Raw genomic sequence first — 27805 nt, forward strand, 5'->3', positions numbered from 1 at the left:
TCAAAATCGAACAGCCCACCCTCTCAACAGAAGAGGAGGGATACGACATCCAATCCACAACAGGGTCCTTTCAGCAGTCCCAAGAAAGTTCCACACCTGTTCGCAGTACAGGTAATCCTTGACTTACAACAATTCATTTAGCAAGCATTCAAAATTACCACGGCACTGAAAAAAAAGTGACTTACAACTCTCTTTCACACTTACAACCGTTGCAACTTTCCCCATGACCATGTGATCAAAATTTGGACGCTTGGCAACTGATTCACATTTATGACTGTTGCGAGTGTCCTGGGGTCATGTGATCCCCCTTTTGCGACCTTCTGACAGTAGGGAAGCCAGATTCACTTAACAACTGTGTTACTAACTTAACTGGATTCCCTTAGCAACTGTGGCAAGACATAAAATGAGGCAAAGATCACTTAGCATATGTTTCCCTTAGCAACAGAAATGTGGAGCTCCATTGTGGTCATAAGTCAAGGACTACCTCTATTCAGGTGACCTTGAGAGTACAGATAAAGCTCCAAGTGGCCTCGATGATTTTCAGAGAGAGGGCTAACGACCAGATGACCACAAGGAATATAAATCCTTCCATTCTCTGAAATTCAGTCAGAACTGAAGAAGCTTCTTGGATGAGAAGCGAAACGTCTTCAAGGAAAAAGCACCATTGAGAAAGCACCACTGGGAAAGCCACATCAGATGTTAACTGAGCAGAGAACCTGTGCTTCATATGTCTGGGTCAGGGATGCAAATCAATAAAGAAAATAAACTGGCTACTTTCTGTGAAAGTAAGGAATGAGAAACAGCCTGAGGTAACTTTGGATTTTATACAGGAGATCATCCTCGCCTTGAAATGGGCTCAGGTATCAAACACCAGCTTGCCCATTGTGATAACTGTCAAACAGCAGGTGGCTTCCACACCTGTGACCATTACACTGGGGCATAATGATATTGCAAAAAAAAAAAAAAACACAAAACCTAGAAGCTTTCACTTTGCTTCAAGGAAAATGTCCAGATAAAAAGCAGTCACGAGAGGTTTAAAGAGGGAACTAAATTCAAATCACCTTCACCGGCTGCTTCCTGCTTTTAAAATGAAACCTTGAAACTAGAGATTAAATAATGCCCTTTACTGTTTACAATTCTATTTCCTGCATTTCCTGCATCAAAACGATAAATAATGTTATAACCCCATATAATTTCCTACTTATCTCCTCTCCCGTCAAAACAGACCATGAAGTATCTCTAAAAAGTCCCAAATGACACATTATCTATTTACGACATCTAAACTTTAAACCATATCATTTCTTTCATAACCCATAAGTGGCACTGTTTTTTTAGATCAACTGCTACAGCACAGTAAAGGAATTGGAAGGGACCTTGGAGGTCTTCTAGTCCAACCCTCTGCCTAGGCAGGAAACCCTATACCATTTCAGACAAAAGGTTGTCCAATCTCTCCTTAAAAGCCTCCACTGATGGAGCACCCACGACTTCTGAAGGCAAGTTGTTCCACTGATGAACTGTTCTGTCAGGAAATTCCTCCTTAGTTCTAGGTTGCTTCTCTCCTTGGTTAGTTTCCATCCATTGCTTCTTGTCCTGCCTTTAGGTTTTTGGGAGAATAGCTTGACTCCCTCTTCTTTGTGGCAACCCCTTAGATATTGCAACACTGCTATCATGTCACCCCTAGTCCTTCTTTCATTAAACTAGACATACCCAATTCCTGCAACCATTCTTTTGTTTTAGCCTCCAATTCCCTAACCTCATTATTGCAGCTAACCCCATTGCATCACATTAATTAATAACGTTGCACCTAACCCCATTATTTTTGGGCACTGTTCTCTACAAAAAAATGAACCCCTTTTCCTAAAAATAATAGTAGTAGTAGTTTAGACGGCTGAGATTTAGATATCAAGATGAATTTTCCTTCCAGCACAGAAGAGAAGGCACAGCTTCAGGTTATTCTGCTAGATCTTGCTGCAAAGAGCGCAGGTGCCTAAAAAAACAGAATAATCCAACCATTTTTCCCGGCTGTTGACCTTCACTTTTAACCACCCCTTCCGTTTTCCACAAAGAGGCTGTTGTTGTTGTTTTTAAATCAGAGTCCACATAATGGACCACATTTAAATGAAATAAGGCATTCCACGTACAGTAAAACGGCTTTGTTTGGCGGTGGGAATGCACACATCACAAACCCTAATACGCTTTGTACCGCAACAACCTAGGGTTGCCTGTCAGCTCGGGCAAACCGTACCTTCTTGGCTCGGTTCGGGGTCAGGCGTAAGAGAGATGTCATCCAGTTCTCTCAGACAGAGCCATTCTCCATCCATCGACACCCGGAATTTGCACAAATAGATGGTTTCCATGGCAGCTTGGGTGATCTTGTCTGTGGTGGGAGTCGGCGTATCGCTTTGAGGCGTCAGAGCGGACATGATGACTCAGCTGATACAACAATAAAGCCGATGTGGGGAAAATAAAAATAAAAACCAAGCGAAAATTTTAAAAAAATAACCATAAAAAGGAGAAGGGGGAGAGAGAAAAAAAAAAAGCCTTCCCCTCGAAGAGCAAAAAAAAAAAAAATTCTATCGCTGGTGGCCGGCCCGGGAAAGATTTGCTGGAGATCAGACAATGCACTACTTTGAGGAAAGCAACGCAGAGGGGAAGGGGGGAAAAAGAGGGCCCTTTCTCAGCTGTTTTCCTTCCTCTGGTTTTCTTCTGCAAAGCTGCACAGCCCTGCACACGCGCTCGATGTGACTAGGAGCTATTATTCCTGAATAACCCCTTCGCGCACGGCCTCTGCATCAGGAGAACAGGGGGGTGGAGGAAAAATATATATATCAGCCCTCTTGGCTATCTCAGAAAAAGCCTTGTCTTTAAAAAAAAAGAAAAAGGCAAAACAAGGAACAATAACCACAAAGAGAAGAAAAGGTACCCTGGATCCACTGAGATATACAGCTGCTCTCTCTCTCTCTCTTTTTTCTCTCTCTCTTGCCCCCTTCCGATCAACCCAGATTCAGAAAGATAATAGGATTGGATTGTGCGCAGTTAAAAGAGGGTGTTGACCAAAATGGCTGACTAATGAACTAAAATGAAAATTCAGACTCATGTGACCAGCTTGCTCTCGCTGTACGGCAAGCAATTCCCGAGATGCTTCATAGATGCCGGAGGAAAAAAACTCGGCCGATTGCATCCTCAGCATCTCTTCTCTCTCTACTTAAGCCGAGCTGGTCAAACCCACCTCCAGGCACAAAGAGATATAAACATGTTTTAGATCAACCTTTTAGCCTTACAATTTGGGATGAGTACCCTTTGAATGGTGTGGGAGTAGGAAGGGATTTCCAGAGGGGAGGAAAAAATTGCAGACCACAAGAACCATTTGTACTACTCAGGTGACCCTGAGGACACAGATAAACCTCCAGGTGCTTCAACGACCCTCAAAAAAGGATGCAAATGACCAGCTGTCTGCAAGGAATATAAATCCTTCCATTTCCCACTGTCTTGTCAGAGCTGAAGAAGCTTCTTGGATGAGCAGGGAAACATCTTCAAAAGGAAAAAAACCAGAAAGTCCAATTGCCTCCTGAAAAAAAACACCTTTGGGATCAACCTCAGATGTTTACCATTCTCAAAACATCTCTAGCACACGTGTTTATTCTTTTGCAAAGAGGCCCATTTTCTGAATGGGGAGACTGTGTCCACTAAATGTATCCGTTTCATACATATTTAGCATCCATGTCAGGGGAAAAAATATTGAGAAGGGATTCTGCTAAATACCCAGTGTTGGCATGCACATATTATTTGCAAGTTGAATAATGGATCAACCACAGCATGTTTGCAAAGAAGGTGACGGCATGTTTTTATAGCCAACGCCGATTAGTCTCAAAAAGATCACTGGTGCATCGGAACAGATCAGTCTGTAGTAAAATTTTACCTCAGTCCGTAGTAAAATTTTAACCTCAGTTTGCAGCTACTGTAAACAGATTTATTTACCTCCCAAGAGAATAATACGGAAAAAGAGACTTCAATTTCCAGTTCCTGGAGACACTCACTTATTATGTTTAATCTGGAATTATTTTCATAAAAACTGAGTGAGATATGACCCAAAAGAAATTGTCCGTCGATTGATATGTGATCCATCCATTGATTTTGATTAAATGATCAAAAGATGCTTCATACAGAGGATAAATGACTAACCTGAATAACAAAACAGTTGTTCCAAAGTCATCTTAGATCTTGCTTGAACCTGCCATTAAGAACATGTTTGAAGTAAATATACAGCTATTTCTCAACTTACAACAGTTCATTCAGTGACCATTCAAAGCTACAACGGCACTGAAAAAAGCAACTTACGATTTTTCTCACTTACGACCATTGAAGCATCTCCATGGTCATGTGATCAAAAATCAGACGCTTGACAACAGAGTCATATTTACGATGGTCACTGTGTGCTGGGGTCAGGTGATTCCCCCTTTTGCGACCTTCTGACAAGCAAAGTCAATGGGGAAGCCAGGTTCATTTTGCTAAATTAACAACTGCAGTGATTCACTTAACAACTATGTCAAGAAAGGTCATAAAATGGAGCAAAATTCACTTAACAACTGTCTCAGTTAGCAACAGAAATTAGGACTACCTGTAATCTTTCATAAGTCCAATATTGACTGTTTCCTAGTATGATTTGATTGCTTATTATACCCTATTACTATCATTGTTGTACCTTATGATTCTTGACTTTTGACAAATGTATCTTGACAAATGTATACAGAGCATTTTCACCAAGACAAATTCCTTGTGTGTCCAATCACACTTGACCAATAAAGAATTCTATTCTATTCTATTCTATTCTATTCTATTCTATTCTATTCTATTCTATTCTATTCTATATTCTATTCTATTCTATTTTACTCTACTCTACTCTATTCTATTCTATTCTATTCTATTCTATTCTATTCTATTCTATTCTACACACACCTTCTATAAAGTAAGAGACAATTTCCAGGCTTTTAAGGCCCTGCAAATCAAAATTATTCCAGCTTTATTTTGTAGCAAATTCAGTTGCCAGAGTTTACAATTAAAGGACTCTTTAACACAAAAATTATAACCAAGTCGTTCAGTGAGAGAATAGTGAATATCAGATTTCTGCAAACACATGAGAGCCTATGAATATAATTTCCTTATTAGTTTTAGTTTAGTTTACTTTATTGTCATTGCGCTTCCTACGATATAAAACGTTTCCTAGGAATTACATTCACAGAAATTGTGTAACCAGAAGCATACATTAAAATCATTATATATCAGAAACCAATCAATGCTGTGATTTTGGTTCGGAGTAGGTAATCGTTCCTTGATTCTTCATTTTCTTTACCTTTATTCAGTAATATAGGTGGGAAAATACATCAGTGCATTCTTTGCTCAAGGGTATTAAGGATTAGAATTCAGAAACAGGTGTTACAAACTGCTTGTTATCTAATTAAGGAAACTGCTTGTTATTTCATAACATTATTACTTCATCTGGCTTCAGTTTGGTTTCTTCAGTGCTATCTCGGATCTTTGCTATCTCACATGTTATTTTACTCTTACTAGTACTGGTGTACAAAACATTTTGCATTCAAAACACCTCCACTTCAAAGCAACGATTCCAACCTTGTCAGAACAAGTTCTTTCAACCCATTTCCGATCTTGCTGGAAGTAGAGTCACTCACGTTCAATGCGTGGCTTAAATTTGCTTTTCATTTATTTATTATCCCGCCTTTATTATAGGTAGAGAACATATATAGTACTCCTTCATCCTCCTGTGTTCCCCACAACAGCAACTCTGTGAAGTGGGTTGGGCTGAGAGACAGCGACAGGCCCAAAATCACCCACCTGGCTTTCATGCCTAAGGCAAGACTAGAACTCCCAGACTCCTGGGGATTGGCCCAAAGTCACCCAGCAGCTTTCATGCCTGAAATGGGTCTAGAACTCACAGCCTGCTGGTGAACTATTATAAGTAGAGGATTACTTGTACTGCAAATTGCCCTTGCCTCAGTGTGTTTCTCCTTGTAACACATCAGAGGAAGAACCTGTAACCCATGTTCTTTTATACTGAAGATTGTAGACAACATTGCATCAAAACCTCATTCTTCCCCTTCCAGTAGCAATCTCCTGAGCTTCAAGTAATTTTTATGCTGACTGTCTACTTACTGATAAAAGTTTTTCATGCAGTCTAAATATTGCAAAGTCTTTGTTATCTAGCATCAAGCCTTTGGCAGGGAATCCACAAGAAGACGGATTGCTATAAGGATGGATTGCATTTAAGATGGATTGCTATATATGCTTATTTGTGTTTCTCTATCTTGGCTCCCACCCCCCCCCATTCTCTGTTTAATTTGCTTTTATTTAGGCAATAACAACAACAGAGTTCGAAGGGACCTTGTAGATCATCTAGTCCAACCCCCTGCTCAAGCAGGAGAGACAGGCCTATATACCATTTCTGACAAATGGCTGTCCAGTCTCTTCTTGAAAGCTTCTAGTGAAGCCAAAACCTCTGAAGGCAACTTGTTTCACTGGTTGATTGTTCTCACTGTCAGAAAATTTATCCTTATTTCTAGGTTAAATATCCCCTGTAACACTGATTAATCTTACTGAAGTGTCCCAACATGGAAACAGCAGTTTCAAGCTGAAAATGCAATACTTTTAACCAGGAACGCCTTCCAAAATAATTAGAATTCTTCTGATGAGGTTGGGCCCTATTCTTACTGCTCCAGTAAAGCAGGAAATATTTTGAGTTCAAACTTGAAAAGTTTGCACATCTCTACTTTTCGATTCCTGCTGAACTAAATAAATCCTGACCAATCACACATTTCCTCTACAAAAATATTTACAAACTTCTTGGCAATAGCGTACAACAAACAGTGTATCTATCACTTTGGCCCTGACAAACACATTTGAATAGCTGTATCAAGCCTGTGCAACGCTTCAGATCTGATTCAGAAGAGGGGCTGCCAAAAAGGCCAACACAGTCTTAGGCTGCATGAACAGAGGGATAAGAATCAAGATCACCGTGAAGTCTTAATACCACTTTATAGGACACGGGAAGGCCATCCAGTTTTTGTCACCATATTTAAAAAAGGGACTCTAGATCAGGGGTGTCAAACTCGATTTCATTGAGGGCCGCATCAGGATTGTGTTTGACCACAGGGGGCCAGGGTAAGCGTGGCCAGAGTAGGCGCAGCCAGCTCAATGTCACTCATATCGGGGGCGCCTATGGTGGCCAAAGCGTTCTGCCAACGAAAGAGGGCTCCGTAGCTCCGTTTTCGCCTGCAACGGCCTCCTGCAACTGTCTGCCAGCAAAAACGGAGCTCAGGAGAGCTACCTGCAGGCCTCACTAGCTCCTTTTTCCGCTGCGACAGCCTCCTGCAACCCTCTACCAGTGAAAACAGAGCTTCGGAGGGCCTTGTGTGGCCCCCCTGAACTTTGTTTTCACTGGCAGAGGCTCCGTGGGCCAGTCTTTCGCTGTTTCCAGGGTGGCCCCATGGGCCAGATCTAAGAACCCCCCGTGGGCCAGATCTGGCCCCCGGGCCTTGAGTTTGACACCCCTGCTCTAGATAGAAAGAGTGCAGAGAAGAGCAACAGAGGGGACTGGAGGCTAAAACATATGAAGAATGGTTGCAGGAACTGGATATGTCTAATTTAATGGGAAAAAAAGACTAGGGCAGTGATGGCTAACCTTTTCGTCGTCATGTACCGAAAGCGTGTAAGCGCACGTACGTGTGCCTGCATCCAAAATGCAATCCCCGCGCAACCCCCCCGCGCATGCATGTGCATCTCCCACGCACACATCTCCCCCGCGCATACATGGCAGATACCTGACAATCAGCTGGCTGGTGGGGGGGTGGGGCATGCGCAGTGGATTTGATCCGGGCAACAGCTCGCGTGCATGGCTGAAATGGCTCTGCGTGCTACTTCCGGCACACGTGCCATAGGTTCGCCATCACGCGACTAGGGAATGACATGATAGCATTGTTCCAATATTTGAAGGGCTGCCCCAAAGAAGAGGGAGTCAACCTATTCTCCAAAACACCTGAAGGCAGAACAAGAAGAATGGATGGAAACTAATCAAAGGTGAGAAGCAACCTGGAAGTAAAGAGAAATTTCCTGAGAGTTAAAACAATTAATCAGTGGAACTACTTGCCTCCAGAAGTTGTGGCTGCTCCATTATTGGAGGTTTTCAACAAGAGAGGGATAGCCACTTATCTGGAATGGTATTCCTGCTTGAACAGAGAGTTGGGCTAGAAGACCTCCAAGATCCCTTCCAATTCTACATATTATTCAATCCTATACGCCAGGGGTCGCCGACCTTTTGGACCCCAGGGACCACCAAACTCATAATTTTAGATCCCAGGGACCACTAACCGGTTCTGTGGGCATGGTCTAATTTGTGGGTGTGGCTTGGTGGTCATGTGACTGGCTGGGCATGGCTTGTATGTAAATATTATAAATATTTATATAAATATTGATTTTTTTATTAAAAAAGAGCAACTTTTACCCAAACTCAAGCAAAGCAGGCAGATTGAGTTGCTCACAGAATCATTCAGTGATCTATCTATCTGCCATCAGCTAGCTCAGTCTCTCAAATATTCTTGCCATGAGTCTGCACTGAATTTGCTTGCAAGCAAACCTTCAGTCCTTCAGTTGAGTTGCTCACAGAATCACAGATTCATTCAGAAGTCTATCTGCCATTGGCTAGCTCAGTCTGTCACATAAAATTTGCTTGCAAGCAAACTCATAAAATTTGCTAGCACACAAACTCACAAAATTAACTCACAACACACCATGCATGTAAATATTGAATTTTTTATTATAAAAAGAGCAACCTTTACCCAAATTCAGGCAAAGCAGGCAGACTGAGTTGCTCACAGAATCATTCAGTGATCTATCTATCTGCCATCGGCTAGCTCAGTCTCTCAAATATACTTGCCATGAGTCTGCACTGAATTTGCTTGCAAGCAAACCTTCAGTCCTAAGGGAGGCTTGGCTATGCTGAGCCGAAGATCTAAAGCCTAGCTAGAAAGCAAGAAATCCAACCATTTCCTGCTTCCTAGCTAACCTAAATCTCCCGGCACAGCAGAACAGATGATGGTTGGAAAAAAGAAAAATAGCAATTTAGCAGGCAAGTTTACCAGGTAAGGAGTGAGTGGGTGGGGAGGGTTCCCGCGGGCCATGTGGGCTGCTCAGCCTTGTGTTTCTGCGCAGCCTGGATTAATTGCTTTGTGGGGGTGAGATTTCTCTGCGGCCCACCAAAATTTTCTCACGGCCCACCAGTACAGCAGCGGTCGCCCACCAGTGGGCCGCAGCCCACTGGTGGGCAACCGCTGCTAGACAGAACAAAATCAAGGCGGGGTTGAGTTCCTTTCTCACATTTTCTTCCATCTCGGGACTATCTCTTCTCCAGTTTAACGCCTGTCTCCTAACTTTCTCCAAGCTCAGCTTTGCATTCCATTACACCCCAAACCCACCAACCTGCACACATGAAAGAGAAGATCTTGACCCACCTACTTTGCATCTTAATTTGACACATCCTGGCTCTCAAACACTCCAGCCACGAAGAGCTTGATGTTTCCTGATTTAGAGATGGAAAGCCCTGAAAAGAATTGTTTTCCTAGTACCTAAAATAGCAATAAAACTAATTCCTAAGCAGAAAAGCACATTACGGGCATTATTTGTGACATGGACTGTCAAAACACTTTAAATCTACCCGACTACTTTTATGCACTGTGTAGGCAGCAAAATGCTTTGGGCTTTATACAGAGCTTGTACAGAACTTGAAAATCAAGCCATGCTACCCTCTATTTCACATCGACTCCTAGTCCTTATTAAAATTAATGACGCAAACTGCTCTTTGATTGGGCAAGATTTTTTTTTTTTAAATCAATAAGCAGTAGATGGATACAATGTTTCCCTGAAAATAAGACTGGGTCTTATATTAATTTTTGCTCCAAAAGATGCATTAGGGCTTATTTACCAATTAGGTCTTATTTGGGGGGAAATACCATTCCAAATGTGTCTGTCTGGCTGACAATCTTAACTGGGGCTTATTTTCAGGGTAGGGCTTATATTACAAGCATTCTTTAAAAAAACCCATGCTAGGGCTTATTTTCCACTTGGGTTTTATTTTCAGGGAAACAGGATGGTAGTCATGGAAACATGATCCAAGTTAGCCCCCTGAAATAACTTACCATGCACCTGCTACCCGTTGTATGCTACGTAATGGTTTCCCAGTAATAAAATTAACTACCAATTTCATATCTAGGCAATAGTGCAGGATCAGTGTGGGAAAAAAGGAGATAATGTTGAAAGAGAAACGCGGTTGAGATCTTCCAAGTTTTCATTCTTGTTCTGGCACCTTCCTTGACTTAAGATAGAACACATATGCTCTCCCTTTCAGTTTCTCAAACTGTTGCATAAAAATAAATGTCTGATTCACCAACATTTGGTCCAAATTAGCCTTCTGCTTCGTTCACTCTTCAAGTGTATGAGCAACATGATATCTGACTGGTAAAACTTGTATTTCAACTGCCAGTTAGCTTCTACTGTGTAATCTGTTTGTCTCTATAAGCATCCCAGGCAAACATCCTTGTTCGCAGCCGTAATCAATTGATAATTGATTCATTTTTATTACTTTTATTTATTATATATTTTTCATCATCCTCTTTTAATGACCCCATAATCCCTTGCGGGGTGGAGTCTGGGCATCTGAATGGAGCTGAGTGTTGACTGGCCAGATGCCCTTCCTGTCGCCAAGGTGGACTTATATTCAGCAGATATATATTCATCGTGCCCAGAGAGAGAAATATCTACCTCTACCTAGGATCAAACTCACAGCCTCCTGATTATGAATTGAGAGCTCCACCTATCAACTCATAAAACCAAGCCAACCAAGCCTGAGGGGGTGGGGTTGCAACCCTAAATTCTACATCTGCACTCAATTTGTTTTTGCTTTATACAGGTCATCTTCAAGAAGTGAGAGGAGCCGAATGTCAACTCATAAAACATTCCTATGCCTTTTTTAGTAGTTCACATAAAAAGGGGGGGGGGAGAGAGGAAGGAAATCTGAAAGAGCAGTGCAGCAATTTGAAAGTGAAAGTACGTTCCAACTCTTTATGTTTAAAAGATTGTAACTAAAATGTCAGAGCTTTTGCCCGCGAATATATTTAATTGGAGAACGTGAATGATGATACCCAGGCTGTGAATGTGCTCAATTGGAGAATCTGGTTTATGAGACAACCCGGGGGGGAGGGGGGAAACAGAGTCACAGGTGACTGTAAATTATGTATGCCAGAGTTGGCTTGCTGTCAGGATTCCAGCAATCGCTCTAATTAGATCATGTTTCTCGAGCCAAACTTCAAAAAACTTCAAAGGATTTATTAGAGACGACATGCAGGGCAGTGCCAGTATGTCGCCTCTAATAAATCCTTTGAAGTTTTTTGAAGTTTGGCTCAAGAATCACGATCTAATTAGAGCGATTGCTGGAATCCTGACACCACCTCTAGGCCACCGCACCTCTCATTTATTATTTATTTATATCCTGCCTTTATTATTTTTACAAATAAAACAAAGAACATACCCAACCCACCTTCCTCGTCCGACTTTCCCCATAACAACAACACTGTGAGGTGTGTTGGGCTAACTGACCTAAGGCCACCCAGCTGGATTTCGTGCTTATGACAGGACTAGAACTCACTGTCTCCTGGGGATTGGCCCAAAGTCACCCAGCTGGCTTTCATGCCGGAGGTGGGACTAGAAATCACTGGCTTCTGGTGATTGGTTCAAAGTCAGCCATGTGAAATTCATGCCTAAAGGTACAACTTGAACTCACAGTATGTTGGTGATTGGCCCAAAGTCACCCAGCCGGCTTCATGCATTAAGGGGGGACTGGAACTCACAGTCTCTTGGTGACTGGCCCAAAGCTACCCAGCCAGTTTTGGCGCCTAAGGTGGGACTAGAACTCACAGTCTCCTAGTGATTGGCCCAAATTTACCCAGCTGATTTTCATGACTTATGTGGGACCTGAACTCATGGTCTCCTGCTTTCTATCTGAACTCCTGATAACCCTGCTGCTTAAATTCTTTTAAAGCCCATGTAAGATCTATCTATGTAAGATTCAGCACCAACTGGATAATGGCACAAAATCAATCAAACACTAAGTACATCTTCTACCATATCAATCTGTTCACTAGGAGCTCTCAATCCTTAAAAGTAACACCACCACATGTCGGGCCTTTAAATATTTAAATTGTTTTTAATGGTTTTGGGCGGAGAGGCAATGTTTTGTTCACTTTGTAATTATTTGCACCGTCTACAAATAGAACCCAATATAAAGAAATCACCTAGATCTGGAAGAGTATGTTTAGAAAGCAACGAATATTTTCTTAATTCTTGCTATTCTTCCTCTTGCAATTATATTTATGATTTGTATAAATGCATAAATAAAATGTATACAAATACATTTATGATAATTGTCTTAAAATTCTTTAGTCTGTCTGCTTTCTTTTGCTAAAGCAATGTACCTGTCTAGTTATTTAAGACCAAAGAACACACAAAAGCTAAGATAGAAAGAAAAATTAAAAAACAAAACAAAACCTACACACAGGTAGTCCTGTAAACCACTTTAGAAAGCACTGTGTCAAAGCACTGTGAAGCGGTATATAAGCCGAAGTGCTATTGCTATTAGACACAATGTCAGTTGAGTGACTTTGGGCTATTCACTTTCTCTCAACCATAGGAAGAAGGCAATGACAAACTACTTCTGGGAAACCTTGCCAAAAAAACTGCACAAACTTGTCCAGGCAATGTCCAAGAATTAGACACGACTGAATAGAAGAAGGAAAAAAAAACCCTGACTGATTTATACTGTATAATGATCACCCAGAAATAGAACAAAGTTGTTTTTATGGGGACTGATAATAATTCTCTTAAGGGACAAAAAAACCGCATTATTTTTTTTTGTACTGAAAAGTCCTCAATGCACGATAAGCAGTACAAGTTGCACCTGGTCAGATTATAAACAAATTCCTGCAAACTGAATACCCTCAATTACTACTATAAAAACAGTGCAATTCTGCTTCTATCACATTCCTGGAACACTCCTATGTCCTTCTACCAATTGAAAAAGGTAATTAGCGTTACAGAAACATAGAAAATCTTTTTTTGTCAGAGTCAATTCTCCTCTTGACTAAATTAAGCAAAGACTCACTTTGAATCTATCCGAGTTCCCATTTACTTTACAAACATTTCCATATTGTTTCCTTGGGGATGCACAGAACTGGTTTGTCATTATAGGTAGTCCTTGACCTACAATCGTTCATTTAGGGATCATTTCAAGTTATAATGGTACTGAAAAAAGTGACTTATGACCGTTTTTCACTTACCACCATTGCGACCTTCCCTATGGTCACCTGATCAAAATTCCAGCAGTTGGCAACTGGCATGTACTTACGCCAGTTTCATTGTCCCTGGGGGTCACATGATCACCATTTGTAACCTTCCCAGCAGGCTTCCGACAAGCAAAGTCAGTGTGGGAAGCCAGATTCACTTAATGAAAGCATATTTCACTTAACGGCATGTTTCACTTAACAACTGCAGCAAAAAAGGTCATAAAAGGGGATGCATTTTAACAACTGTCTTGCTTAGCAACGGGAATTTTGGGCTCAATTGTCAAGGACCACCTTTACTTTCTTTGAGGCCTGATTTATCCCCCCCAAAGAGGAATTTTCCAATCTAAAAGCAAAAGGAAACTTTCATTCTGCAGAAAAATTCATGTCCTGTTATTCATTTTAAGTTTCTTCTACATTTCAAATAAAATTTTTTCCCAGTGTTCAGCTTTAAGTGGATGTTTTCAAAGTATTGTAGGTGCTGTTTATATTCCACCATGTCAGTGTCAACCCTTAGCCACCATAAACACACAATAAAGAGTCGCACACTTATATACACACAGAGAGGGACAGTGGGATATGAGGGAGGGTAGCCATTCAAACCCAAGCTTTGGAAAAGACACCCCAAAAAGGATACACACACCTGCACACAAAGTCACACATACACAACAAGAGGGCATTCACACCCAGGCTTTGGAGAAGACCTCCCCCCAAAAGGAATACACACACATACACACACACAGAGGAGGGTGTGAGGAGGGAGGATAGCCATTCACATCCAGGCTTTGGAAAGAACCTAAAAAAGGGATTTACACACACACACACAAACATATAGACAGAGTTACACAAACATATACACACACAAGAAGGGTAAGTGAGGAGGGAGGGTAGCCAGTTCACACGCAGGCTTTTGAGAAAATCCTTTAAAAAGGGGGGTGAGAACACACACAGAGAGAAACACACATACACACACAAACACACAGAGGAAGGAGTAGGAAGGGAATCTTCTCTTGAAGGATTTTGGGGTATGTGTGCAAAAAGCAGGGTGCGCCAACCAGAAAGAGACATCTATGGACTGTGGAGTCCGGCTCCCCAACCTTTTGATAGCAGAGACTCTCTACCCATCCATCCACCCCGCGCTGGGGATAATGGGAGCCCAGATCCCACCCATGGGGAAGAAGAACCCACCCACCCCAAGTTGCGGGGCTCCTACTACTCACGAGCGCCGCCGGTTCGCGGCTGGGCGGGCTCCGGCCCGATGTAGCTGAGCAGGACCGGCAACGGGTCGCCACGAGGGCCCGGCGGCGCGGCGCGCCAAGCGCTCTGGGGCTGCGCTCCGGGCGCGGCGGCGGCGGCGCCTCCTCCCCGGCCGGGGTAAAGGAGGAAAAAAGGAGGCGAGTCCGGCGGCGCCTCCTCCTCCTCCTCCCCCTCCCCGTCCGCTTCCCCGACAGCCTCCCGGCGTTGGGCGAGCGGCCGCCGGAGCTCTCCATGCCGGCCAAGCGCGGGGTACCCCTCGGCCTCTCCAAGGGCGCACGGCAGGCAGGTCCCCCCCCCGCGCGCGGCCAACCAGGCAACTTCGCCTCCTCGTAGCCGCCTCTCCGCGTATCAAGCCAGCTCGGGCCCAGCCGGCCTGGGGGTGCGGGGAAGCCTCGCCTTGACCCGGCCCCTCGCCGAGCTCCGCCCCCGCCCCGCCGGCCCCGACTTCGGCCGGCCTCCTCGGCGCGCGCCCCGGCTCCTCCCCGGAGCGCACGGCGCGGCTCCTGGGGCAGAGCGAGCCTGAGGAGGCAGGATCGCCTGGCAGGGTCCTAGTAGATCCTTGGGAGGGATGGACTTGTTTGCTGGACCGGGAGGTTATTCCCCCGATTAATTTTCATTTTTGGCAGGTGATACTGGGATGTCCCCCTCCCCTCATTTTCTTTCTAATTTCTTGGGAACTGTCTTTCTTTTTGCTATAGAGGTAGTCTTCGATTTGCAACAGTTCGTTTAGTGACCGTCCCAAATGACAGTGGCGCTGAAAAAAAGTGACTTATAATCCTTTTAATATCCACCTCGGCTGCAGCATCTCTGAGGTCACCTGATCAAAATTTAAGACAGTTGGCTACTGACTCATATTTATGTCCCCGGGGTTATGTGATCCCCTTTTGTGACCTTCTGACAAACGAAGTCAATGGAAAAGCCAGCTTCACTTAACAACCATGTTAGTAATTTAACAACTGCAACAATTCACTTAACGTAAGGAACATGGCAAGAAAAGTTATAAAAATGGGACAAAACTTGCTTAACAAATTTCTCACTTAGTAATATAAATTTTGTGCTCAATTGTGGCCATAAGTCAAGGACTGACTGTAATTCTTATTTGAGTTTTGGAGTAGTTTCGATCAATTTTCCATTTTGATTTTTTTCCCCTCTTCACTCTAAAAACGCATGAAGAAATAATGTTTTTCTCAGACACTGTGGTGGTATTGTGCCATTATTATTATTTTTCCATTTCCTTGAAATATTTCTTCCCCCTCTTTGCTATAACTCTTATTTGGGTTTGGATTAGTGCTCCTTTTTAAATTGTTTTCCTCTCTGCTCTGTAGTTTGTATGGATAAATAAGGTTTTTTCTTCAGAGGTGATGGTATTTTGCCATTTTCTTTCTCATTTCCTTGGAGGATTGCTTTGCTGCAATTCTTATTTAGGTTTTGGGGTAGTTTTTGTTAATTTTCCATTTTTCTTCTTCATCCTATAGTTTGTGTGGATGATAGATTTTTTTCAGATTGTAGGATTTTTTTTAGGATGTCTATAAAGCAATTAACAGCATTGTGGTGTTATTCAGTTGGCCTATGCTATCACGTTGTGCATTTAAAACATTAATTGTGGAGTATCTTAAAAGGACTTCAGATCAGAAGCTGCCTTTTCCATCCAAAAGATTTTATCAAATGGCACCATTTTCGGAAATGATTTGCCATTGCTTCCTTCCTAGGGGCTGAGAGCAACTAGCCCAAAGCCTCTCCACTAGTTTTCATGCCTAATTTTTAATTATTTTTCTGTATTTATTCATTTATTTTCTGTATTTGTTTTTCTGCTTTATTCACCTGGTCATTTTGTAAGATGGGCAGCTACAGCCCCATGGTGAGAGAGGCAGCCAATAAATTAACAATATAAACAATAACAATATGACAAAATAAACACAAACAGGAAAATTAATTACATTAGTTTATGCTGCCTTTCTCAACAGGGTTAACATACTGCAATCTTTCCAAATAACTTTGTGCAGGTATTCAGTATTGTTTATTTAGCTTTTAACTCTGAAATACTTAATTCTGAGCAAATAACATTACCTCATGGATTTAAACAATATTCAACTCAATGCATAGTAAATTTGTAAAGATTCAAAGTAGTTGCCGGTAGTTAATGGGTGGTAAAACATGTGCTATGTTCAGGTCAGAATTGACAATTACATTTCCATTAATGTCATTATAAGAACTAATGAGATTTGCATTCTGTTGCACTTGAATTCACTTTTCATTTACTATTTAAAGTTCTACTCTCCTGAAAAAACTTGTTTCTGAAATCTTGGTAGATAAATCAATATCCTTAAGCCTTTGTTATTGCCTTTCCTTATTACATACTGGTATTTTTTGGCTCATTTTTTAAAAATCACCTGGATCTTTCCTGCAAATAACTCATTATAATTTTATTTTTTCCAACCTTTGTCCAATGGTATTTATCTAGCAATTGGTAAGAGATGATTTTTCCCATGTGGTATAGGACAGGGGTCCCCAACCACCGGGCCCCGGACCGGTACCGGTCTGTGGAACATTTTCTACCGGGCTGCCGGTTTGCTGGGCGCCGCCATCTTGTTTCAATGAGAAAGTATTTCCGGTTGGAAAGTGGCGTTTGGGTCCTAAAGGAATCCTTGCGCCTTAGTTTCATTGAAGGTGGGGGCGGCTTCGAATGAAACTAAGGTGCGAGGATTCTTTCAGCACCCAAGGCAAGGCGAGGCGAGCGACGGTCCCAAAGCCCATCGACAAAGGTACAAAGGAGGAGTTGAAGGTGGCGGGGAGAAGTGGGGGACGGCTGGCTCGGCTCTTTGCCTTGTCATCGTGCTGATGCCGGTACCGGGCCGCAGATCATTTTGTGATGCTGGTAGCGGGCCGTGGCACAAAAAAGGTTGGGGGCCACTGGTATAGGACACATTCCAGTGTCTGATATGCTCTTAATTCCATGAATTAATTAGTAAGAAAAGTTTCAAAAATTGGAAAAGATGATAGGCTCTAGCTTGCAGGAGGGTTTTAAACAAAATATGGACAACTATTAGCAATGTTGTAATTGCACAAAGTAAAGAGTTGGAGTAGAAGATTGCCACATTCCTTGCAAAGTGTGAGAATGAACAATTTTGCAGAATTTAACTTTGAATTTGTAAATTTCTGGGTCTGCACTTTTTAATTTTTTGATAATTTTGAGCTGTTTAGTTTAAAACAAGAATCCATAAAACTTAATAACCAATTTTTCAAATTCTTCAGTAATGTTTAGTATTATATGGCAAGTGGAACTGACATGAAGAACATAAAATTAAGAACACTTAATGAAGAACATAACCTAACACTAACTACCAAACCAAACCAATCTTCCTCAAATTGTCACTCTCCATTATGCTGGTTTGTATAATAAAGATTTGATATCCTTCAGATTCTGGCTGAAAGGTTTGGGGGAATAGGTCTAAAACATCTGAAAAATGATTTGAGGAAGATTAGATGTGATATAACAGACGAGTACAGTTGTCTCAGTAGGTGGCAGCATTTGGCTAAACTTTCTATGTTAAAATCTAAGCAGGGGGGACTTGACTAGTACTTAGATTAGGAAACTACCAGCCAATATCAAAGCGGAAGATCAGACTGAAGAATAGTTATGAAGTCCCACAGAAAGAATCAGCAGGCTGTTTTTGTACCGTGGCCAAGAAAAATATATGGATATGTACCAGAAGTAACCAATAGTGAAGTTCGACTCCACAAAGACTTCACTTTTATGAAAGGTTTCAATAGCATGAAACAGCTTGCAAAAGTTCTAAATTGACAAGGCCAGGACAGGTAGTCCTCAACTTATGACCACACTTGAACCCAAAATTCCTGTTAAGTGAGACATTTGTTAATAGTAATAGCACTTTGACTTACATACCATTTTACAGCCCTCTCTAAGTGATTTACAGAGTCAGCCTATTGCTCCCAACACAATTTGGGTCCTCATTTTATCCACCTCGGAAGTCAACCTTGAAGTGAGTTCAGTGAGTTTTGCCCCTTTTTCGACTCATTTGTGAAGTGAATCACTGCAGTTAGTAAGATAGCAACTTGATTGTTAAGTGAACCTGGATTCTCGTCAGAAGGTCGCAAAAAGGGATCACTTGACCTTAAGACACAGCAAAGATCATAAATATGAACCATTTGCAGAGTATCAGAATTTTGATCACAGGATCATGGAGATGCTGCAAAAGTTGTAACAGTGCCGTTGTAACTTTGAACTTTACTAAACAACCTATTGTAAGTTGAGAAGTACCTATGGTTAGTATCCAGCTGTAAACCAAGTAGACAACACTCTGCCTGCATATCTCTAAGTGATATTGTCATCTACCTCCCTTCTCCACTGCTATGTCCTGCCACATTTTATTCCAGTAATATCAATGCTCAAAGGAACCAAAGGAACCATGACTGAAGGTATCTCGGATAATGCTCATTCAAGCACTAAAAATAGTCCTCAACATACGACTATCATTGAGCCCAAAATCTCTTCTGCTAAGCAAGAGAGTTGTTAAGTGAATTTTGACCCATTTTATGACCTTTCTTGCCACAACTGTCAAGGAAGTAACAGTTGTTAAGTGAATCTGGCCTCCCCATTGATTTTGGTTGGACAGGCCCAAAAGGTGATCATGTGACCCCAGGACATTGCAAATGTCACAAATATGAGGCAGTTGCCATGTGGCTGGATTTTGATCATGTGACCATAAGGATGCTGCAATGGCCGTAGCTTTTCATGCAACTGTTGCAGCATCCCCAGGATCACATAATCAAAATTCAGCCTCTTGGCAACTTTTTCCAGTGCTGTTGAAACTTCAAATGGTTAGTTTAAAAAAAGGGGTAATTTGAAGACTACCTTTATAAATTAGAGTCAAAACCCTGTAATGGATACAATCCTGGAAGTAAGAACCATTATTAAAAATAATACACGTTATAATTCCCCCAAAAGATACATTTATTAAGTTCACATCCGCTATCTTTAGTTGCAAATAAAGAGGGAGAGGTGAAAAAAAGGAAGACAATGGATCACTTGAGCTTAATACTTTTCTTAACTCCAGCACGGATGCCAGACAATTCGCCTGCATATTTTTGCGTTTCTCTTCGGAATTCACGAACTTGTCCCCTTCTACGGATCTTGGCTTTTCTGAATTTCTCACGGTGTTTGACTCTTGGGTTACGATCAATCTTCTTTCTCCTAGGCGTAAGGCCTTTATTTTTCAACATCTGGTACGTTGCTCCTCTCTTTTGGTCCGATTCCACCTCTTCAACGTCGGGGTGACTCGTGCCTTCTTTTTCTTCTCGTTTCCTCTTCTTCTTAAGCATGATCTTTTCTTCCATCTCCTTGTAAAAATCCAGTGCAGCTTGCTCATCAAAATCAGAGTCATCCGCAAGCTCATCTTCAGCCTCATTATTAGTAAAGTTTGGAGATTTCGTTTTCCTTCTATTAACCGTTTTCCTAACCAACGGCAGGAGCTTCTTCCTACTTTCCACCCCATCGGTCTCGTTACTGTGGAATTCCTTAAGGAGCAGACGAATCTCTGGCAACAGTTTTTGGTCCACCACCGCTAAGTCATTGATCAGGTTCCTGTAAGTGACAAGCCTTTCGATGACAGGATGGCCATGGATTGGAATCCTTTTGGCTTTCAGCACCAAGTAAAAACTGATGTTGCAGCAGTAGTTCAGATAGAGGTGATACTTGGTTTGCAAATACTGGCTCCCTTTTCCCGCTGGGATGACTCCGTCACCCATCATTTGCATGAGGGGCTCCAGTTCATCTCTGAGCTCCACTACTTTGGCTTCGAAGTCCTGAATCAGCTCCAGCAGTTCGGGAGATTCCTTCCTCAGCAATTTCAGCTGCTCTTTTCTAGAAAGAGATGCCAAATCCTTGGCGATTTTCTGCTCGGATTCTTTTCTGTTCGGTGGCTCCGCTGTCCTGGTGTAAGCCTGAAGGAGATCCAAGCCGTAGTCTTCCTCGGCCAAGTTCTCCGCCATCCTCCTCTGAATGGCCTGGGCTTCCGCCTCTTCTTCCAGCTCCTCTGCTTCCACTTCTTCCTTGCTCTTCTTGGGGGCTTTGGGACGGCGGGCTGCCCCCTCGTAGTCCGTGCCATAGTAAAGCTTCTTCCTCTGACCCCAAGCCAGCTCACTGGGGAGGCCTGAGCCCCATTGGCCTTCGCCCCGCTGCTCTTCCAGGTCGCTGTCCATGTCCAGAGGCTCATCGTCCTCGTCCTCCTCCTCACCAGGCCTATCATCCCCATCTTCCTCAGACTCGCTATTCTCGGACAGGTGAAGGCCCAGCACCTCCTCCTCTTCTTCCTCCTCCTCTTCTTCCTCCTCTTCCTCCCTGCCCAGCGCCGCCAGCACCGCCTCCTCCAGCCGCCGCTCGTGGAAGTCGTCCGCCTCCTCCGTCACGCGTGGCTCCCCCGCCTCGGGCTCCTCCATCTTCTCTTCGCGCTGGGCCGAGGCCCGCAAAGCCGGCGGGATTCTGCGGCGTGGCCTCCCCATGCTAGCCGCTGGGAAAACGAGACGGACGCAAACGCTCTCGGCCGGCAAGGAAAGGTACGACTTCCGGGTCGAGGTTGGGGGGGGGTCCCAACGCGGAGTCCGCTTCCGGTTTCTGGGAGAAGAGAAAAGGATGGCGCTGCTGTGCTTGTCGCCTCTGTTTCGCGCGCCTCCCAATAGCTTGACTTCCGGCGGTTGAGCTTCCGGTTGTGGAGAGCTTGGGGCGCTCTATTTGGAAAAGGATTAGAGACGCCGGGTTCTCCAACCTTGGGCAACTTTAAGACTTGTGGACTTCAACTTGTGGCTGAGGAACTCTGGGAGTTGAAGTCCACAAATCTTAAAATTGCCCAAGGTTGGAAACCCCTGCTATAGAGAGCGGAGCATGTTTCAAAAAGCGTTGCATCAGCATGGGGTCCTTTTGGCTTTTCACTCTTTTGCCCGCCGCCATTCCTCGCCCCCCCTTGGTTTTCATAAGGAATATGTTGCTGTTTTAGACATCTGGGGGAAATCCGACTCTGCACGCCGGCTAATTATTAATGATTTATTTATTTATTTGATTTGTCAATTGCTTACAAGATAATAGGTACAAGTATAAACATAGTTATGAATACATGGATACATATAAGAGAAATAAAAAAGAAACAATAGGACAGGGACGGTGGGCACGTTGGTGCGCTTATGCACGCCCCCTACAGATCTCTTAGGAAAGGGGTGAGGTCAATAGTAGACAGTCTAAGGTTAATGATGTCTGCCCCTGCCTTTGCTTTCCATTTTAATTTTAATTTTTCTGCTTTAACTAGCTATCTACCTATCATCTACCGTTATCTATCATCATTTACCTATCTTATCAACCTGTCTACCATCTACCTACGTACCTATCTGTCCATCCATCTTCTATTATTATATAGCATTTATTTATCTACCTACCTCTGTCAACCTTTGTCTATCCATCCATCATTATCTACCATCTACCTATCAACTTGTCTATCATCCTTCTATCATTTATTAATCTATATCTGTCAATCATTTATATCTATCTACCTACCATTCATCCATCATCTGTCAATATCAATCATCTATCATCTACAGCATCTACTTACCATCTCTCTGTCATCTGTATATCTATTATCTACCATCTACCTGTCTATCATCTACCCATCCATCTATCTATTATTATATACCATCTACATACCACTGTCTGTCTGTCTGCCTATCTGTCAATCTATCATCTACCTATCAACCTTTGTCTATCATCCATCCATCCATTTATTTATCATCTACCTATCAACTGTCTATCATCCTTCTATCATCTGTCTGTCTGTCTATCTCTATCTAATGCTGTATAGTTACTATGTGCTACCTCTATCATCTATTTATCATTATCTACCATCTGACTATCAACCTCTGTCGTATCATCTATCTATCTGTCTGTCTATTTAAATTAATTGGCCACCTAGCTACAGTGGATTCTACTCTCCATTTTTTATACTGTATGGCTTCTATGTCATTTTTACTGCTGTTCCTTAGATTTGCAAACTAGTATTAGCAGCCAGACAAAGTGATATATAATTAACTTTACTGCCACTAAATTAGTCTCTACAGGGAACAGGGGCAGGTCTTTCCTGGGCTTGGAAGTGATGCAAGGTTTAACCTGGCTAGTATTTTTATTCATTTCTTGTTACATTTTTCTTTATAAGTAATTCAAGGTGGCATGTGGGGATACCCAAGGAAGACCAAGAGTGGAGAGTAGCTTGGGAAGCCCATTTTGTTGTCAAGAAAACTGCATCCAATGGAATCTGCTAGGGGAGGGATGTAAAAATACAAGATGACAGTCACAATTGTGTGATGAAAATCCTGTGACCATGAATGCCCTCTTGAAGTTTTGGGTTCGCTCATGAACAACGATGCCCCCTGATTGTGTTTATGTAGTGAGGAGTTGAATTTTATTAGAGGCCGCCTTCATCTTTACCAGAATATGGAGACAGTTACAGGTTTTCAAAGAGATGAAACTCAGGGCATTGACTTCCAAAGCCAAGCCACAAGGGTACGAGGCTTGCGTAACCTCTGTTCTCCTTTCTTACAATCTATAGATAGTCCTTCACTTATGACCACAGTCAGGCCCAAAATTTCCACTGCTAAGTGAGGCAGTTGTTAAAGGGGTTGCACCTCATTTTCGAACTTTTTTTGCAACTATTGTTAAGCAACTTAACTGCAGTTGTTAACAGAATATGTGATGGTTAAACAATTTGACTTCCCCCATTGGCTTCGCTTGTAGGGAGCTGGCTGGGAAGGGATCCAATGGTGACCCCAGGACAGTCATAAATACATGCCAGTTACCAAGCATTCAAATTTTAGTTACATGATCATGGCAGTGGTGGGAATCAAATTTTTTTTACTACTGGTTCTGTGGGTGTGGCTTGGTGGGCGTGGCTGGTGGGCGTGGCAGGGGAAGGATACTGTAAAATCCCCATTCCCTCCCCTCTCCTGGGGGAAGGTTAGTGCAAAATGCTATTTCCTCCCCACCCCACTAACCTGCTTTCCAGCTCCGTTCTCCTATGCAGGGCAACCAAAGAAGACCCAGCCGATCAGCTGGGACTCAATGGGAGGCAGAGAAGAGATGGGGTTGGCGGGGCCAGTCAGAGGTGGGATTTGCCGGTTCTCCTACTCAAAATTTCAGCTACCGGTTCTCCAGAACTGATCAGAACCCTACTGAATACCACCTCTGGATCATGGGGATGCTACAACGTAACGGTCATAACTGTGAAAAATGGCCATATGTCAATTTTAAAAAAATATTTTATTAGGTTATAAAATAAGATACAAAATACAAAAGAAAATAAGAAGACAGTGAAGGGAAAGAGGGAGAGAGAAATGAGGAAGGGCTGGGGAGAAAGGGAAAAAATTGTTCTGACTCTCTGTTGCAATAAAATAAAGCATTGACATCAAAGCACAACTTTTTGTTTTTGTTTTTCCATAGTAATACAACCATTTATATGAATACATATCCATCTAATTGGTAAAACCCAAAAATCATCATTTCATTTTTTTTCCACCTCAAGCACAAAGTTCAGAAGCAGTTTCCATGATGAAACAAAGATACTTATATTCTTTTCCTTAATCAAAACGGTCAATTTAGCCATTTCTGTCAACTCCATCAGTTTCTGTAGCCATTCGTCCATGGCTATGTCTATTTTTTTTAGTGCCATTGAAACTTTGGTCATTAAACAAATAGAACTACATGTAATACCTCAAAGAAGATAAAATAATGACTTTTCATTATGTGAAATGTGAAATAATGACTTTTCTTCTGCGATATTAAACAGCTTTGGGTCCTTGTCTTAACTATTAAACCTGTCTTTTATTCCTCCTCAATTGTAGCAGCTGCACCTGTTTTGTGGTTTTCTTAAAAATAAACTGCCACCTGGGCTTTTTGCATACAATGGTTCCAGGGTTGGGCCTAATATATCACTTTGTGGCTGTCAGATACATTCTTTTTCCACCACAACAACAATTGGAGTAATCTCATTGTTCCTCTGTTCCTGTCTCTTTCTCGATTCTCTGTACTTTGTTGATTGAGGGGAGGCACTGTGTAAAATATTCACACGTGGCAGTTTATCATAGTTTTATGGAGGCAGACGGAAAGGGGGAAAAGGCTATGTGGCCGTAGCATTGCTTTTGACACTGAAATATCCGATTATACTTTAAAAATAAAGTAGCCTAAAATCAATTATTGATCATTTAAATCAGGGTGTCCAACCTTGGCACTTTAAGACTTGTGGACTTCAACTCCCAGAATTCCTCAGCCAAGCTGGCTGAGGAATTCTGGGAGTTGAAGTCCACAAGTCTTAAAGTTGCCAAGGTTGGACACCCCTGATTTAAATGGACATTTCAATACAGTTTCCTTGACAGTGAGAACAATTAACTGATGGAACAACTGGCCTCCAGAAGTTGTGGATGCTCCAACACTGGAGGATTTTAAGAAGAGACTGGACAGCCATTTCTCTGAAATGATATAGGGGTGTCCTGCTTGAGCTGGGGTTGGACTAGAAGGCCTCCAAGGTTCCTTCTCTTATTCTATTAAATTCTCTTATTCTATTAAATATATTCTATTAATTCTCTTATTCTATTAAACCTACTAAGGCTTCTATCTGATAACCTTTTTGCTGAGTTTTTTTATGCAGGCACTCACCTTGAGCTAAACAACTTTCTTTTGGGAGAGACGTTAACCTATCAGTTGAATAAATAAAATAATAAAATCCCACTGGTTGAATAACTAAAATTTCAGGCACTGACACTGCAAAGCAGGTGACAAAAGCTTGAAGGACTGGAAGAGGAGGGTTTAGTTTAGTTTATTGTCATTGCACTTCTACAATGAAATTAAATACCATCTTCAGTGTACATTATGACTATGAAAATAAACACATTCTACACATTGAATTGAAAACCCCTGATATTGCATTACTATTGCACTATACTGTAGAATTCAATAGAGTCCTGGGATAGAAGCTGATAGAATGGTGAGTGAGGAGGTAGGACAGCCATTCACACCAAGGTTTTGGAGAATACCCCAAAATGGGAGTGAACATATGCACACTTGATCATTTACATGGATGTTTCGATACAGTTTCCTTTACAGTGGAACAACTTGCCTCCAGAAATTGTGAATGCTCCAATACTGAAAGTTTTTAAGAAGAAATTGGACAACCAATTATCCAAAATGTATAGGGTGTCCTCCCTGATCAGGGGGTTAGACTAGAAGACCTCCAAGGTCCCTTCCAACTCTGTTATTGTATTATTCTGTTTGATACACAAATGATTTGAAATGATTTTCTTGTATGATTTTTTTTAAAAAAACTTTCCAACCTAGTTCTTGGCTTCCTGCATTTCTACCCAAATATTAATCCAAGACAATCCCACTTAGTTTTCAAGATAGGCCAAAGCCAAGTGGCTTCTTGTCATTTCCTAAGGTTTACTTGAGATTAACATAGGCAAAAATGAACACAAGTTGTGTGTGTGGGCTGACTTTCTTATTTAGTCAGGCTTTTCATCTCAAATAGCAGCCCACTTTGACTTTTTCATCACATTTTAGCTCATTTCAATGGAGCTGAGTGTCCTCCAGGCAAAAATAAAATGAGCAGAGTTGGAAAAATGCTGAGAGAAAAGCTGTATAAAACGACAAAATAAATAAATAGCATTCTTGTAGTTAGGAGTCAGAGTAGTAGAGTCCCAGCCTTGCAGGTACTCCTTAACTTATGACCACAACTGAGCCCAAACTTTCCAATGTTCAAGCCGGGCAGTGGTTAAATGAGTTTTGCCCTGTTTTACGACTTTTTTTGCCACAGTCATCAAACAAATCACCACAGTTGTTAAATGTGGTCCTTAAGCCAATCTGGATTCTCCCATTGATTTTGCTTGTCGGATGTCGGCTGGGAAGGTTACAAAAGTTGGTTAGATGACGGGATCAGTGCAGCCATTATAAAGAGATACCAAGTGCCCGGATTTTGATCACATGACCATGAGGATGAAGCTGCAACAGTCGTAAGTGTGAAAGCGGTCATAAGTCACGTATTTTAGTGCCATTGTAAAACTGTCACTAAAGAAACAGTTGTAACTCGATGTTGTCTTCTGCGGAGATGGCAGCAGAATTGGACATGGGCCAGTCCAGGAGTCTGGGGAGGAGTTGGACGAGGGTCCTGCATCCGATGCAGAGATGGGGCCAGAGCCATGTGGGAGTTATGTGCTGACCCCATGTTCGTAACATGGGGCAAAACTTGTTTAACAATTGTCTTGCTTAGCAACTAAAATTTTGGGTTCAATTGTGGTCATCAGTTGAGGACTTCCTATATTTTAAACTCCTTTCCCCCTCAGGACTTCCTATATTTTAAACTCTTTTCCCCCTCAGGACTTCCAATATTTTAAACTCTTTTCCCCCTCAGGACTTCCTATATTTTAAACTCTTTTCCCCCTGAGATCTGCAGCTTCTGTCCATATCACACCCACTCTGCTCTGTGGCTCAGTGGTGGTATGCTACCGGTTTGGACTGGTTCACTGAACCGATAGTCAAAAAACAAAAGCCTCCAACAATCAGCTGAGAGGAGGAAGAAAGGAGAGAAAAGCCCAGGATCGGCCCTCCACCCTGCCCCTGTGCTTTTCTGTCCTTTATTCTCTCACCTGATTGGCGCTGTAGGTCTCATCTGGTGTGGGAAAAGCTGAGCATGCGCATTAGGTGCACATGCATTAGGCGCACATGCACATGTATGTGATCACCGAACCTGTAGTGGGACAAGTAGGATCCCACTGGCTGCTTCGAAACCTAATGCAAACCTAATCATCATATCTTTCTTTGTCACTTAAGACTTGCTTTGTACTCTTACGTTGGATCCAGTTGAGGTTAATCATGGGTAGCTGAACTACTTGTGTCCCACTGGCATTTTCTGAAGAAGGGGCCAAGACATCCCACCTGATGCTAATAATATATTACTTCAAAGTCTTGGTTTGAAAATTCAGTTGAGGGCATCCTCCGCAAAATAGCCCGTCTTTTTGGTTTATGGACTCAACCAAGGAACTGAAACTTTATACTTTAAAAATCAAACCGTGGTCAGAAAGTGGGTGTTTTTTCACGTGTGCTTGAAGGC

At 42.3% G+C, this 27805-nt stretch overlaps 2 protein-coding genes across 12 annotated transcripts in view; both read right to left on the bottom strand.

Moving 5' to 3' along the window:
- The window catches only part of RUFY3 (RUN and FYVE domain containing 3), a 69842-nt gene extending 55095 nt beyond the window's left edge, over nucleotides 1–14747 (bottom strand). For 4 of the 11 annotated variants that reach the window (XM_087935759.1, XM_026717176.2, XM_087935760.1 and 1 more), the window contains exon 1: nucleotides 14618–14747. Coding sequence is in view for 5 of the 11 variants with exons in the window: in XM_026717179.2 (XP_026572964.1) it covers nucleotides 2246–2423 (178 nt within the window). In the remaining 6 variants the exon portion in view is untranslated. Of the gene's footprint in view, nucleotides 1–2245; nucleotides 3015–14617 lie in introns of those variants that run through there. The other 7 variants (XR_015744033.1, XR_015744034.1, XM_026717180.2 and 4 more) reach the window with 4 other exon arrangements.
- A 4861-nt stretch (nucleotides 14748–19608) lies between these two features.
- Nucleotides 19609–21349, bottom strand: UTP3 (UTP3 small subunit processome component). Its single transcript, XM_026717185.2, has one exon. The coding sequence runs from the start codon at nucleotides 21171–21173 to the stop codon at nucleotides 19698–19700; it is 1476 nt and encodes a 491-aa protein (XP_026572970.2). The 5' UTR covers nucleotides 21174–21349; the 3' UTR covers nucleotides 19609–19697.
- Nucleotides 21350–27805: the final 6456 nt, after the last annotated feature.

The sequence above is a fragment of the Pseudonaja textilis genome, chromosome 6 (genome assembly GCF_049901715.1).
Source record: "Pseudonaja textilis isolate UNSWEBS1 chromosome 6, rPseTex1.2, whole genome shotgun sequence".
Lineage (NCBI taxonomy): Eukaryota > Metazoa > Chordata > Lepidosauria > Squamata > Elapidae > Pseudonaja > Pseudonaja textilis.